Genomic DNA, 13,050 nt, shown 5'->3' on the forward strand with positions numbered 1-13,050 from the left:
TTTTGACTTATTCTAATTTCCCATGAATAAAAAAGCAGACTGAGGTTATAGTTATATACCATATACATATATGGTGTGTATTGAATGGGTTGGGATTAAGGGAAAGGAAATTTATAAAAGCTGTTTACCTTATTAACCAAAAAGGAGGAGAATAGCACAACTCTAACAATCAAAAAGAAAAAATCTCGAACCACACAAATGCAATCAATCCCCTGCAGAGCAGAAACCTCGTTCTGTGAGCCACGAGGGGGGATTGTCCTGGGCGAGGGGTGGGGAGACGGCCTCAAGATGGCCGCCAGCACCTCCACCTGGGTCTACTCCACTGTGCAGTGTGCCTGTGGATCGGATGGAACACAGCCAGGTGCCAGCGGCTCACCGGTAATCCTCAGGAGGTGGAGACCTGGAGGACTGAGAAGTGAAGGTGGCCGGGGAAAGGCAAGTCCATGAGGCGTCATCTCCAGCAGAATGCTGGGCTAGAGGCATGGCTTCCGTGGTGGAGCATCAGGTACGTGAATGTGAGGCCCTGACTTCATGTCCTAGTATTGACAGAGCAAACACGAAGAGCAAAGCAAAGCAAAACAGAAATGATGTTTCAGAACTGACCTCACACATCGAAACCACCTCAGAGTTGAGAAACGGGCGGAGGCACGGTCAAAGGTGACAAAGGAGTCTTTCTTAGCTGGCCAGTGACTGCCCTGTGCTGGACTAGGGTGTCTCCGGACTGAGAGCAGCAGCGACCTCCGGTGGGGCAGGGTGGAGGAAGGCAGGGCCACACCCAGCTGGTGGTTTTGTTAAGCAAGCTGATGGACAGAAGCTACGTCAGAGCGTCAGGGGCGGGGAGAGTCTTCAGCGGCTGGACATTAAGGCTCGTCACGGGGAGGGGCAAGTCAGCAGTTGTGGTCAGGACCCGGCGGACAGCATTCTCCCATGCAGCTGGAGGCCAGAGACACGTGCAGTTTGGGGACTGGGCGTGGGGGTCACAAGAAATGGAAAACTGGGTTCTCACAACATCTGCTCAGGTACCTTCTGTCTTTCAGGAGTCAGGCTTCACTCCCCCCCTGCCCCTGCACACACACACACACACACACACACACACACACACACACACACAGGTCTCATGCAGCAACTCTGCTAGCAGTTCTGGAGGAGTTCCCTCTTCCCTCAGCTTGAAGTGGGAAACACAGAACTTCAGCATCTGGCTTCTTAGTGACTGGGCTGGGGTCTGTCTCGGGCTATTCCAATGGGAAGCTTTGTTCTTTCCCACGGTTCTCTCCTTCCCAAACACCTCCAGCTTCCCACTGAACCCGTAGACCCATAGCAGACCCAAGACACCACGTCTGCCTGTGCCTGTCAGGGGAGGGGCACGTGAGGGCCGGCTGGAGGAGTCACTTCTCCCAAGTGTATGGACTGAATGTCTCTTGGGTTTCCTTTGAAATCTAATGACCACGTGATGGCAATCAGGAGGCGGGGCCTCTGGGGGAGGTGTTCATGAGGGTGGGGCTCCCAGGCGTGTGATTCGTGCCCTGATTCAGCCCCTGATCACTTGACCTCCTCCGTCTCCCACTTCCAGCCCCCCAACAGACCAAGACACCAGAGCTGGAGCAATGAGATTCGAACTGTTATTTATTACAAGATACATAAGGTAGGGATGACTCTGGTTGGATGGGGGAGACCCTGGAGGAGCTGGGGGGGGGGGGACAGGCTCCCACTCTCCCAAAGTCAGACAGCCCGTGGGGGGCCAGGGGGCGGGGGGTGGGGGCAGACTGTCAGATGGGGTTCACGACTTTGCCCAGGAATAGGCTGCTCCACGTGAAATCATCAAAGACCAGGATGAGGAAGGGCCGGTTGAGGATGAAGGTGGGAATCTTAGAGGCTGTGTTTTTAGTGACCTTCCTGGGATCGAGAGGCTTCCGTCCTTTCTCCTTGAGGTGCAGCATGGCCTTGTGGACGATCTGTTAGAACACACCGGATGCAGGAGGTGAGTCTGGGCGACTCATCAGGCACTGTTTGCCTGAGAGACACTGAAGGTCTCTCGCAGGCTTCCCATCCGCTGGCAGCCCCAAGGTGATGGCCGGGGTCTGCCCTGAGGCCTCCTGGAGTTGGCAGGGTCAGTCGGTCGTGTCCCCTCCCCCCCCCCCCCCCCCCCCCGGAGATCAGTGTGATGAGCGACACCATCCTTCCTGGGAACTTCTTCCCACATCCCAGTCTGGGAGAGGCGGGCCCCTCTGGCCACTGTGCTCGGGAAATACACGGGTGGCATCCTCTAAAAGGGCCTGTGCCAGCTGGGTACCTGTGGCTCCTGCCTCTAATCTTAGCTACTCAGGAGGCTGAGATCTGGAGGATCAAAGTTTGAAGCTCAGGCAGAAAAGTAAAAGAACCCATCTTTTAAAATAATCAGGAGAGGGGAAAAAAAAGAGGTTTGTTGTAAGTGGTAGACCACTAGCCAAGCAAGCAGGCTGAGTAAGCACAAAGGCCCTGAGTTCAAATCCTGGTACTAGCAAAAGAAAAAAAGAAAAGAAAAACCCTAGTGCATGGGCTTCCTATCTGGACAAGCTGAGGCAGAAGTGAAAATGCAAATCTTTGGCCGTTGGACATTCCCCTTGTGATAGAAGTCAGAGGGAACCCTGGGTTCACTAGCTTGTAGGAGTGGAATGAAGGAGGCGGCAATACTGTTCTGCTTATGTGGTCAGGAAGATCCCCAGCTTGGCTTTACAGCACGGGCTCTGAGGCTCTTAGCAGCTCCCAGGCTGAGCTGGGTTTGGGACTCCCAGCAGTAGGTGTTGAAGAAAACGAAGTGGTAAGTCCATAGACCTAAGGTCGAATGTAAGTGCTGTACTGTTCTCTCCTAGGTGGTGAGCATGGGGTAGCACTTCGCAGAGTTAAAGATCCCTTCAAGAAAATGGGGAATAAAACCACCATCTAACAAAGCAGCTGCTCTTGGTTTCCCTGAGATTCCAATGGTTGCACAGAATATATCCCTTTCTTGCTTTTCAAAGAAAAAAGTAGAACAAAAGAAAATAAAAGAAGGCAATTATGCCTCAGTCCGTTCAATTCTCATGTCATCCATTTTACCAGGCAGGCACCAACATGGCCAAAAAAGTCAGTGGCTGTATCTGAGTGGCATCTAGTATGCATTCTTACTTCTTACCTTTTTTTTTCTTTTGCCAGTCCTGGGCCTTGAACTCAGGGCCTGAGCACTGTCCCTGGCTTCTTTTTGCTCAAGGCTAGCACTCTACCACTTGAGCCACAGCGCCACTTCCTGCTTTTTCTATATATGTGGTGCTGAGGAATCGAACCCAGGGCTTCATGTATAACAGGCGGGCACTCTACCACTAGGCCACATTCCCAGCCCTTATTATTTTTTTTTAACTGTATGTTCCAGGGCTTGAACTCGGGGTTTTGCTCTCTCTACAGCTGGTGCTGAACCCTGCCTCCAGCCTTTTCGCTAGTTAGTTGGAGATGGAGTCTCACTGATTTTTTTGTCCCGCCTGGCTTTGAGCTGTTACCTTCTGGACCTCAGTCTTCTGGGAAGCTGGGATCGCAGGCAGGAGCAACAGAGCCCAGCTCATAAACCTTTTCCAAATGAGTGTCTAAGGGAAACGGGGACTGAAGCATAAGGAAAGCACTGAGCCCGAGGCTCAGCGGGATTGCGGAGGAACGCCTGCCACGCCCCAGTTTCTTTTCTGCCCGGGGCAGCTCACAGTTTGGCTGTTCCACCCTCATTTTCCAGTGCCCGCTTGGCGTGGCCTGGCAGGATAGGTAGGCACCGTGGTTGTGGCCTTCCCTTGGCCCCAGCTTCGTGGGTGAGATGGTTTCCTTGCTAAACCTCTGTTTGCCCCACCACAGTGGTGGGGCTCGGACTGGGCTTGGGCATCTTAGCCTAGGACCTGGACCTGTTCACCGAGGGCTCGATGCTGTTCATTGTTACTATTGGTACCGTGGACTTCAGAGACTACAATGCAAAAGGTGGGTTACCTTTGACCTCTCCAGCGGGGTCGCCTGAGTGATCTCGGAGAAATTCCCGTGGCCAGGAGACATGTCCGTGATGCCCATTTCCGCCAGCACGCCCCCCAGGTCGTAGGTGCCAGAGATGGACATCTTTGGGATGATTATGCTCATGAGACTGCTCGGGGGAGAGGGGAAAGGAGAGGAGGTTAGGCAATCCAAAGCTAGGCCCGACATGTAAGAGCTGAGGCCTCCTAGCAAGACCCCCACTCCCTTGTGTGGTTCCTCCAGAGTTGGCTCACGCAGCCCCACCTGCTCATTGGGGACAGAAGGGACAGGGTAGGAGGCAGGACCTGCTTCCTCCTCCAACACAATGGCCTTGGATCACACATTCTTTTTGTCCAGGTGATTCCTTTGAGCTTCTCCATCTGAAATACAGCTGGAGCACTGAGCACTGATGACAGTGGCTAGTAACCAAGTCCCTTTGGTCCTGAGGACCCCTCTGCTAGAAGCAAAGAGTAGAGGAGCACCCAGCTGGGAGCAGCCATCTTGGTGCCAGCTGGGGTCCTGCTCCCTCCTGCTTGTACCCTCAGCATACAATGCTGAGCCCATTTGTGTCTTGTTGAGGGCCAAGTGGGACTGGAGTCCCAGGACTTGGATGTAGGAGCTTGATGAGTCAGCTAGCATTTAGAAATGTTAGTGAATCCACATCAGGATGGGGTAGGTGAGGAAAACATGCAAGGCTGGGCATAGGCCCACTTTTTAAATTTTCTACATCAACACCTCCTTTAATTTGTCCATCTCTCCCCTTTCCCTTTCCTTTCATCCAGAGTGACAGATGTCTGAAATCCTGACATTAAAGATGTAAGAAAAGGCACCTGAGTCCTCTAGTGCTTGGGATTACTCATAGTCCCGAGCGGATGGCTATAGCAAAAGCAGCCCGCAGCCCTAGCTGAGCCAAGCCACACTGCCCAAAAGGAGTCAGATGAGGGAGCCATGCGACGGATGCTGTAGGAAAAGGTTATTGGTAGGATGTGAAGTCCTCCCTGAGAAAGCTCAAGTGTGCAAGGCTCAGCCTCTAGCTGGTGGTGCTGATGGGCTCAATGATAAAGCTATTGATGAGTTCACAGCTGACTGGCTGTTAAGAGTGGGGCCTGGTTGGAAAAAGTGAGTCACAATGGGAGAGGCTCTCCTTCTTCTTCCTCTCCTCCTCCTCTCTCTCTGCTCCCTCCATTGCTAACACATCTTCAGCCACCTTTCTCTGAGTGTGAACTCTGTACTAAGCCCACTGGTGACCCCCAGTCTATCAGCACAGACACTTTCCTCCGTGTCTGGGGACCTCCGTGTTGACTGACAGGTGTAACTCTGAGGGAGGTCTGGGGATCTTACAGCTCGGGTGGACATGGCAGACAAGAGGACAGTGAATGCCGGCAGGAAGCCAGGTGCGTCTGGGTTTTGCCTGACCCGCTTCCCGAGAGCACCCGAGGGCTTACCGAGGGCTCAGGGAACTGGCCCATCTCTCAATTGTGCTCCGTTTCAGCCCGGCGATGACTGTGTCTATGCGCCCCGGCTCCGGAAGGATGAAGAAGACAGTCCCGTTGCCCACGTAGTCCATCTGCACCAGCTGACAGGGGAGCTCAGTGTCGTGAAGGTATTTGACGGTGCTTAACTGGAACATCATGGGAACCCTCACCGTGACCTTCTCGCTCACATGGAAGTCCATATCCCTGATGTTTTCTGGGCCAAAGGCGTATGCCCATATGCCTGGGGGGGGGGGGGGGGAAGAAGGCAGGAGTCAGCACTGGAGGACTGGCAAGAGAGCACAGCTTGGATGGCCGCCCTGGTGGACGGGCTGTGAACTGAGCTAACTGGCAGTCTTGGGCACCTTTGGATCCCCAGAAATTTCCAGAAAGCAGTCACCATTCCACAGGCTTAAGACCCCATTCCATCCTCCACTTTGTGGATGGGTTGAGGATGAGCTCTTCTTCTGAGCTTGGCTTCAAACACAGAAGAGGGGAGCCACGGTGCTAGGCCTGGTGTTGGGGGCACGGCTCCCCCATGGGTGTTGGCTCCCGGTGTCAGTGTGCTGGAAGAAGTGGTGGACCTCAAGCCTGGACCCCAAGGTCCCTGGTCAAGAGAGAAAAGGACTCTTGGGGGCACTGGTTTATCTCTTCCATCTCCACCCCGCATCTCTACCAGCCCCTGGAGGAGCCTGCGGACCCCTTGCCATGGAACGAGGGCATTCGGGCCCCATGGCCTGGGTGGAGAGCCAGGAGGAGGGGGGTTCACCAGGGCCACAGACTCCCCAGCTCTCACCCCGAGGGCCACAGACTTATGGCTGCCGTGAGTGTGTGTGTGTGTGTGTGTGTGTGTGTGTGTGTGTGTGTCGGCCTCAGGACTCTGCAGCCCTGTTGCGTTCTGACAGGAAGGAAATTGCTCTCACACTGAGCCAGAGCTCGTCTAATGGCAATGTCTCCTGCTGAGCCTTGTCTGTCCTTCTGAGCTTGTTCCAGGGTGACCCCCTGGGGACTTTCCACCTCTAGAAATGCCGGGTAATAAATGTGTGCAGCTGTCAAGTCTGCAATAATCTGTTCCAGTGATAGTAGGAGGCGCTGCAGGCTGCCGTAGAGGCGGAGGAGGGAGGGGAATTTGATGTGTTTGGAGTAGATGTGTGTGTATACATGTGCATGTACAGGCAGGCATGTCCCATGTGCACGAATGTACATGTGTGTATATATGCATGCAGTGTGTAACATGTATACGTGTGTGTATGTGTATATGTATGTGTACGTGTGTGTGTTTGTGTGTATCTGTTGGGAGCTTTGAGAAAGGGAACAACATTGAGACAGGAGAGTAGGGAAGACAGAAGAAGAGGATTCCAGACCACAGTTTCCTGCCCTTGGTACAATGATCACTTGGGGGTCATGCTCACTGAGGGGCACTGTCCTGTGCTTGTGCATAGGGTATGTACCAGCTTGTCTGGCCCCTGCTCAGTGAATACCAGCAGCATACTGCCCCCCATCCTTGGCTATGGCAATCCAAAATGCCCCCAGACACAGTGCCATGGCCCCTGGGAGTGTGTGTGTGTGTGTGTCCCTCAGTGAGACTCACTGTGGTAGAGGAGGAAGTTCAGTGGAATAAGGTACCTCCAAATTGCCTGCTCATAATCATGACGCGACGGTGAGGGAGGATGCCTAGGAAAATGGCCAATGCTAGGGGAGTTCTGAGGGTGGTTTTCCTCCCTAGGTCTGTCAGGGGCTCTGGATTGGGGAACTTGGACAAGTTTTCCTTGACATGTTTCTGAATCACATTTTCGAATACCCATGACCAAGTGATGCTAGCTGATCCCAGAGGGCCCTGGCCAGAGCTGGCTGGGAACTCTAAAGTCAGGGGTGTGTAAATTTCCTCTGGGGGTGTCGGGGAGGTTACCAGGGTGGGGCACTCTGAACTAGATGAAGCCGGGTTGGTAGCCTCTGGGTCTGAGCTTGCTTTGCCATCGGTGCTTGGCCAGGCTGCTCATGGTAACCATAGGGAGCCTCTGACCGGCCTCTTAGAATGCAAGCCGTTTGCTCAGCTCTCAGGGATGTCCTAATGAATTTGGTCAAATGTTATCATGGTATTTTCCCAGAAGTACTATGGTGAAGACGGAACCTCCCACAGCTGAGTGTGCTTTGCGCCCCAAAGTGTGCCCTGGATTGGGATGGCGATGGTGAGAAGGGCCTTGTCAGCCTGGGGTGGGGACCATGGGGGGAGGGCGGGAGAGAGTTACCTTTGAAGAAGACATAGTCAACCAGGATGAGCTTGGTTGGGCTACCCGGGTCTGACAACACATCCTTAATTCTTCCCTTGGTCTTATTCTCCACATAGTCATTGATCTGTCTGCTGGCTCCAGCCCAGTCTTTGAAGTCTGTGGCCAGGGCCTCTGACTCATAGTAGTGTTTGATGTCAGCTGAGAACGATTCCAGTAGTCTCAGGGTCTGATCAAGGAACAACGCACGGCCCATGGTTATGTCCAACCCGGTGTTTGCCTCTCCCAGAAGGTGATGGAGGTGCTGGAAGCCCTGATGAATCTCAGATTCTGTGGTCTGGGTGAGGTTGAAGCCCAGACCTTGCAGAAGCTGGGTCTGTGTGTGGCCAGATGCTCCCAGGGATAGCATAGCCAATGCCATGGAGATGCTCACAGGAGAGATGAAGACATTTTTATCAGGAGCTGAGGCCACTAGGTGCTGATACAGGTTGAAGGCAAAGTCAAGATTGGTTGGAGCTAGGCCCCGGTGAGGGCCAATGGTGCTCACAGTGGCACTGAGGTCCTGAGCCTGGATGGTTGAGAGCCAGAGGAGACAGGTACACAGGATGAATGGCATTGTGGTAAGACCAGGCCCTGCCAAAATCAAGAAGGCTAGTTAGGTAATGTGGTGGTTCTTGAATCATCAGGATATGATGCCAAGGAAGGCAGTCAGAAAACCCATCGGGGCCTCAGTTCCCTCCTCCACACTCGCTCTGTGGCCTGGGACAAGTCACAGCAAGGCCCTGGGCTTTCGTGTTCTTGTTGGAAGATGTGAGCTATGCTCACAGTGAATGATCAAACGCCTTCTAAATACCCAGTGCGGATCTGTTATTTTACTTATATTTTCTCATCTATCCAGCACCAAAGTATTCATGAAATAAGTCATATTCACCTGATTTTAGCAGCCAGAAAGTTGGAAAAGTTAAGTGTCTACCTAATGGAAACAATCCAAGTTCTGAAAGAAAAACAAACCACTGTCAATCAAGAATCCTAGACTCAACCAAAAATGTACTTTGAAAAGAAGGAAGAGCCAGATGCTGGTGGCTCACGCTTGTAATCCTAGCCACTCAGGAGGCCGAGATCCAAGGATCCTCGTTCAAAGGCAGCCTGGGCAGGAAAGTCCAAGAGACTCTCTTATCTCCAATTAGCCACCAGAAAACCAGAAGTGGTGATGTGGCTCAAAGTGGTAGTGCACTAGCGTTGAGCAAGAAAGAGCTTAGGGACAATGCCCAGACCCCAAGTTCAAACCCCACAACTGAACCTAAAAAAAAAAAAAAAAAGAGGAAGAAATCAAGACATTCCTCGATAAAAGCAGGAGAATTTGTTACCACACACTGCCCCTGGAAGAAATGAAAAGGGTTTCATTTTACACAGAAACTAAAAGACACAGGACATTAACTGAACACTGGATGAGGAAATAAAGCTAGCTGGTTAGAAACCAGCATGACATGTAGCAACCACCAAAGCTGGTATTCTTGTTGTCTCAGGTTATAATTCCACCTTGTGCATTCTCTATGACAAAAGGCTGATAGCTAAACATACCCATTAGTCTATGTTTGGGGGCAAACAAATAAAGGTCTAATTTGTGATACCAGTAACAGAAAGGGAACAGGGTCACAGCTCTGTGGAAGCAGAGTTTTTATACGTGATTGAAATCAATCTGGTAAAAATTCAGATGGAGCTTCTAACCCTTAGGCTATGAACTGTAATTCCTGTGGCATCCACAAGCAAAAAAATGGTGTACAAGTGAGAATTTAATAGTCTCACTACAAAATCAATACACATGGAGACCATTGTAGAGGAAATGAAGCACAAAGGGCAATGAGGCACATAGACATGTCAGAAGTAAGTCCCTCCTTATCAGTCATTACTTTAAATATAAACAGATCAAGTACTACAATCAAAGGACAGTGATTGGCAGAATGGATATGGTGGTTAATGTTATGTGTCAGCTTTACTGGCTTAAGGGATGCCAGGAGCTGGTGTCTTAGTCCATTTAGGCTGCTAGAGTTTGTAAGCAGGTCCGTAGACTGGGTCATTTCTGAGCAGGAGGAAATGTATTGCTCCCAGATGGAGAGGCTAGAAATCCAAGATCAAGGCACTAGCAGATTTGGTAGCAGATGGGGGCTGGTTATTGTACCACCAAAGTGGCTGTTCTTCTGTATACTTGCTTGGTGGGAAGAGGGAACAAGCTCCATCAGACCCTTCTAATAAGGGCCCTGGGGTGAATATTGGGAGGACCAAAGCAGTTGGCTAAACATTATTCCTGGGTATATCTATGAGTGTTTCTCCAAGAAATAGTAGCATTTGAGCTAGAAGATAAGCTAAAGAAGACCCAATGCAATGTATGCAGATGACATATATATATGTACACATACATATATATTCATGTACATATATATATATATCATATATAACTTTTGGTAACATTGAGACAAATAGATGTATCATCCTTGAATGTTTGGTAGAATTCACCAATAAAGTCATCAAGCTTAGAGCTTTTTTTTTTTGGCATTTTAAAATTTCTATTTGACCTCCCTACTAATTATTGGGGTATAGGTACCCCCAGTCTCCCTAGAACATGCAGAAGGCCCTATCCTGGCATCTTCCCTTCATCCAAGCTTCAGGAGAGGTGGGTGCAGGTATTCCGTGTCAGTCTCCGGCCACTTCTGCTGCTCCTGTGCATCTCCCTTCACCTCTGTCATTCCCGTGTCTCTCCTGGTCTCTTCAAAGCAAGGAAACAACCCACTGGCTCCTCTGAACTGTTTTCTTCTCTACTCTAATTGCCGATGCAGTTGGAGCCTGCTCCAACACCTCCCCACCCCCACCCCTACCCCCAGGACCCCAGCTGCCTTCATGGATTCTCCCCAGCTCTGGTTTCTGACTTGCATTTCTGGGTCCTTGGGACATTTTGTTTTCCTGGATTTTGAGGCAGAAAAAGCTGGGTTCGGATCCCAGCACTGTAATTTATGAGCTAGATGAGACGGGGCAGGCGATTGAAGCTCTGCCTCCATCTGATAATCCTGGCTTCTAATCCTGGCTTCTCTCCTGAAATTTAGCGGTCACCCACACTGGCTCCCTGCTTCCTACGTCATCCACCCTGCATCTGTGCTTCCTTTTCGGCTTCCTCCAATCTCTTCTCTGCAGCCTGTTTCCAACGTTCCTGCTAAATAGCTTGTAGTAGCTCCCAAGTCCCAGACTAGGCCTGATCCCCACTATGTGACCCCAAGAAACTCCCAGGATAGTCCCTGATGACAGTTCTGAGCCAACCTTGGAGTCTCAGGTGCAGCAGCGCTGTCAGAGGTTTCTCTTGTCACAGTATGGACTTTCACCTTACTGCAAGGCAGTTACTTTAGGTCAGGGCAGGTCAGGGCAGAGCAGAGCAGAGCAGGGCAGGGCAGGGCAAGGAAGGGCAAATTACTATAGTTCCCCAGTGTTGAGCCCTGTTGTTCCAGGGTGAGCTGAGATCTGGAGAGAGACCGCTTTTCAGTGGCCCTGCCTCGTGTGGCTTCTTCTGTTGATTGAATACTTCCTTCTTAGCCTGGCTTATAACCTCTTGGTCTTTGAGACTCCAGGGCTAGCCATTGCCTCCAGAAGACTTTCTTCTGTCCTCTCTGTCTCTGCTTGTGTCATAACCAGGATCAGCTTTTCAGCACTGGTCACTGCCACACCTGTCTGTAATTCTCTCTTAAGCAAGGACCTCAAGTGACATAAGGCCAAGACCAGGTTGGGCCTCAATTTCCTTCTGTCTCTCAGGAGACCAGGTGCCCGATCCCAGCTTCCTCCCGTGTTATCCTCCAAGGCAGGAATCAAATCCCTCTGCCGCACATGACTGCTGTGAATACTGGGCACTGCTGCCTCTGGGCTTGTGGCTTTACTTCGCTGGTTATCCAAGATCCATTGTACTGATGAGAAGCAGACCCCCAGCAAGGCGGAGCAACCCAGGCCAGACATAGTTTTGCTTGAGTAGAACAGCTCTAAGATTTCCCAGCCAAATGCAAAGGCCGAGTCTCAATATTATTCATGTACTTCATTTCAGGAATGTCCTCCAGGTCCCTCCTTTTTGAGGTGTGACTGTGTGTTTATTCTCTCTCTCTCTTTCTCTCTCTCTCTCTCTCTCTCTCTCTCTCTCTCTCTCTCTCTCTCTCTCTCTCTCTCTCCAGTCCTGGGGCTTCCTGGGCACTATTCTTGAGTTTCTTTTTGCCCAAGGCTAGCGCTCTACCACTTGAGCCACAGCTCCACGTCTGGCTTTTTCTGTTATGTGGCACAGAGGAATCGAACCCAGGGCGTCAGGCATGCTAGGCAAGCACTCTACCACTAAGCCTCATTCCCAGCCCCGTGCTGACTCTTTGTAACCCATGGGTTTGTACAGTGCTCTAGGCCTCAGGACATGCGGACATGTGATAGGATGTACACAGAGTGCATTCTATCTGCATCGTCCTCATCCCAGGTCACCCCAGAAGCTGTGGTAGAGGGGTATGTGGGTCCCCTGGCCTGTGCCAGTTATGCATCCCTTGTCCTCATCCCAGCTGGCCTCTGGGTGCTTCCCGGTCAAAGTCATCTCAGCTCTCAGCCTCCCGTGCTATGGCCTGGCAGAGCGTAGGAGCTTCAGCCTTGCAAGGCATGGGGCTGGAATTCAGCTCCAGCCCTCAGTCCCAGCCCTCTGCAGTGCAGGAGACCGGGGGGAATCAACACTCCAGCCAGCGCCCCGCAGATCCCAGCAGCTGGGAAAGCTCTTATCCCTGCTGGCTGTCCTAATGTGCATACCCCATTGGAAAAAGCAAACAAGTCAGCCCGTGGCGGTCGGAGCTTTGTTCCCAAGGGCAGGCAGGGCAGGTACAGGGGCAGGTGCAGGGGGCATGGGGCACAGAGGGCTGTCTAGGAGTCGCTCACCGCTCTCAGTGGACGGCGGTTCTTCTCACTGGCTTGGTCCTGCTGCTTGGGATCCTGGCCTGTGTACAGTAAGCAGGCTGGGATGCTTCTGATAAATCTTGTTTGCCGCTTCCTTGCTGGTTAATGGTTACAAGGGGACAGTGGCCTCCATCATTCAGTGGTCCTCACCCCCAATCATTAACCAATGGGAGGTTTTTTATTCCAGAAATGTGAGTACACACAGCAAATTAACTTTCCTCTGAGTTTCTCAGTTTCACTAGTTCTGTCCAGCCAGATATATGAGGTATTATTTTTTAAATAAAAATTGTGCTTGTGGTTTCCCCTTGCTAGCTGGCAGAGAAGTCACAGATGCCTTTGACATACATACATACATACATACATACGTGTGTGTATATATGTATGCATTTATGTATATGTGTGTATGT

At 51.4% G+C, this 13,050-nt stretch overlaps 1 protein-coding gene across 1 annotated transcript; it reads right to left on the reverse strand.

The window, feature by feature from the left end:
* Positions 1-1,766: 1,766 nt before the first annotated feature.
* Serpina6 (serpin family A member 6) lies at positions 1,767-12,706 on the reverse strand. The gene is made up of 6 exons (XM_048362471.1): positions 12,626-12,706; positions 8,625-8,687; positions 7,715-8,326; positions 5,439-5,709; positions 3,976-4,123; positions 1,767-1,952 (listed from the first exon to the last, which is right to left on the reverse strand). The coding sequence occupies exons 3-6, from the start codon at positions 8,307-8,309 to the stop codon at positions 1,767-1,769; spliced, it is 1,200 nt and encodes a 399-aa protein (XP_048218428.1). The 5' UTR covers positions 8,310-8,326; positions 8,625-8,687; positions 12,626-12,706.
* Between the last annotated feature and the right edge of the window lie 344 nt (positions 12,707-13,050).

Source organism: Perognathus longimembris, chromosome 14 (genome assembly GCF_023159225.1).
Source record: "Perognathus longimembris pacificus isolate PPM17 chromosome 14, ASM2315922v1, whole genome shotgun sequence".
Lineage (NCBI taxonomy): Eukaryota > Metazoa > Chordata > Mammalia > Rodentia > Heteromyidae > Perognathus > Perognathus longimembris.

What these genes read in the sequence shown, in the direction of transcription:
- Serpina6 (XM_048362471.1), bottom strand. Translation starts at nt 8,309, where the DNA reads ATGCCATTCATCCTGTGTACCTGTCTCCTCTGGCTCTCAACCATCCAG. An exon ending in TGACTATGTCTTCTTCAAAG is followed by an intron (nt 5,710 to 7,714) that starts GTAACTCTCTCC and finishes CCCCCCCCCCAG; the next exon opens with GCATATGGGCATACGCCTTT. An exon ending in CCCCGCTGGAGAGGTCAAAG is followed by an intron (nt 1,953 to 3,975) that starts GTAACCCACCTT and finishes GTGTTCTAACAG; the next exon opens with ATCGTCCACAAGGCCATGCT.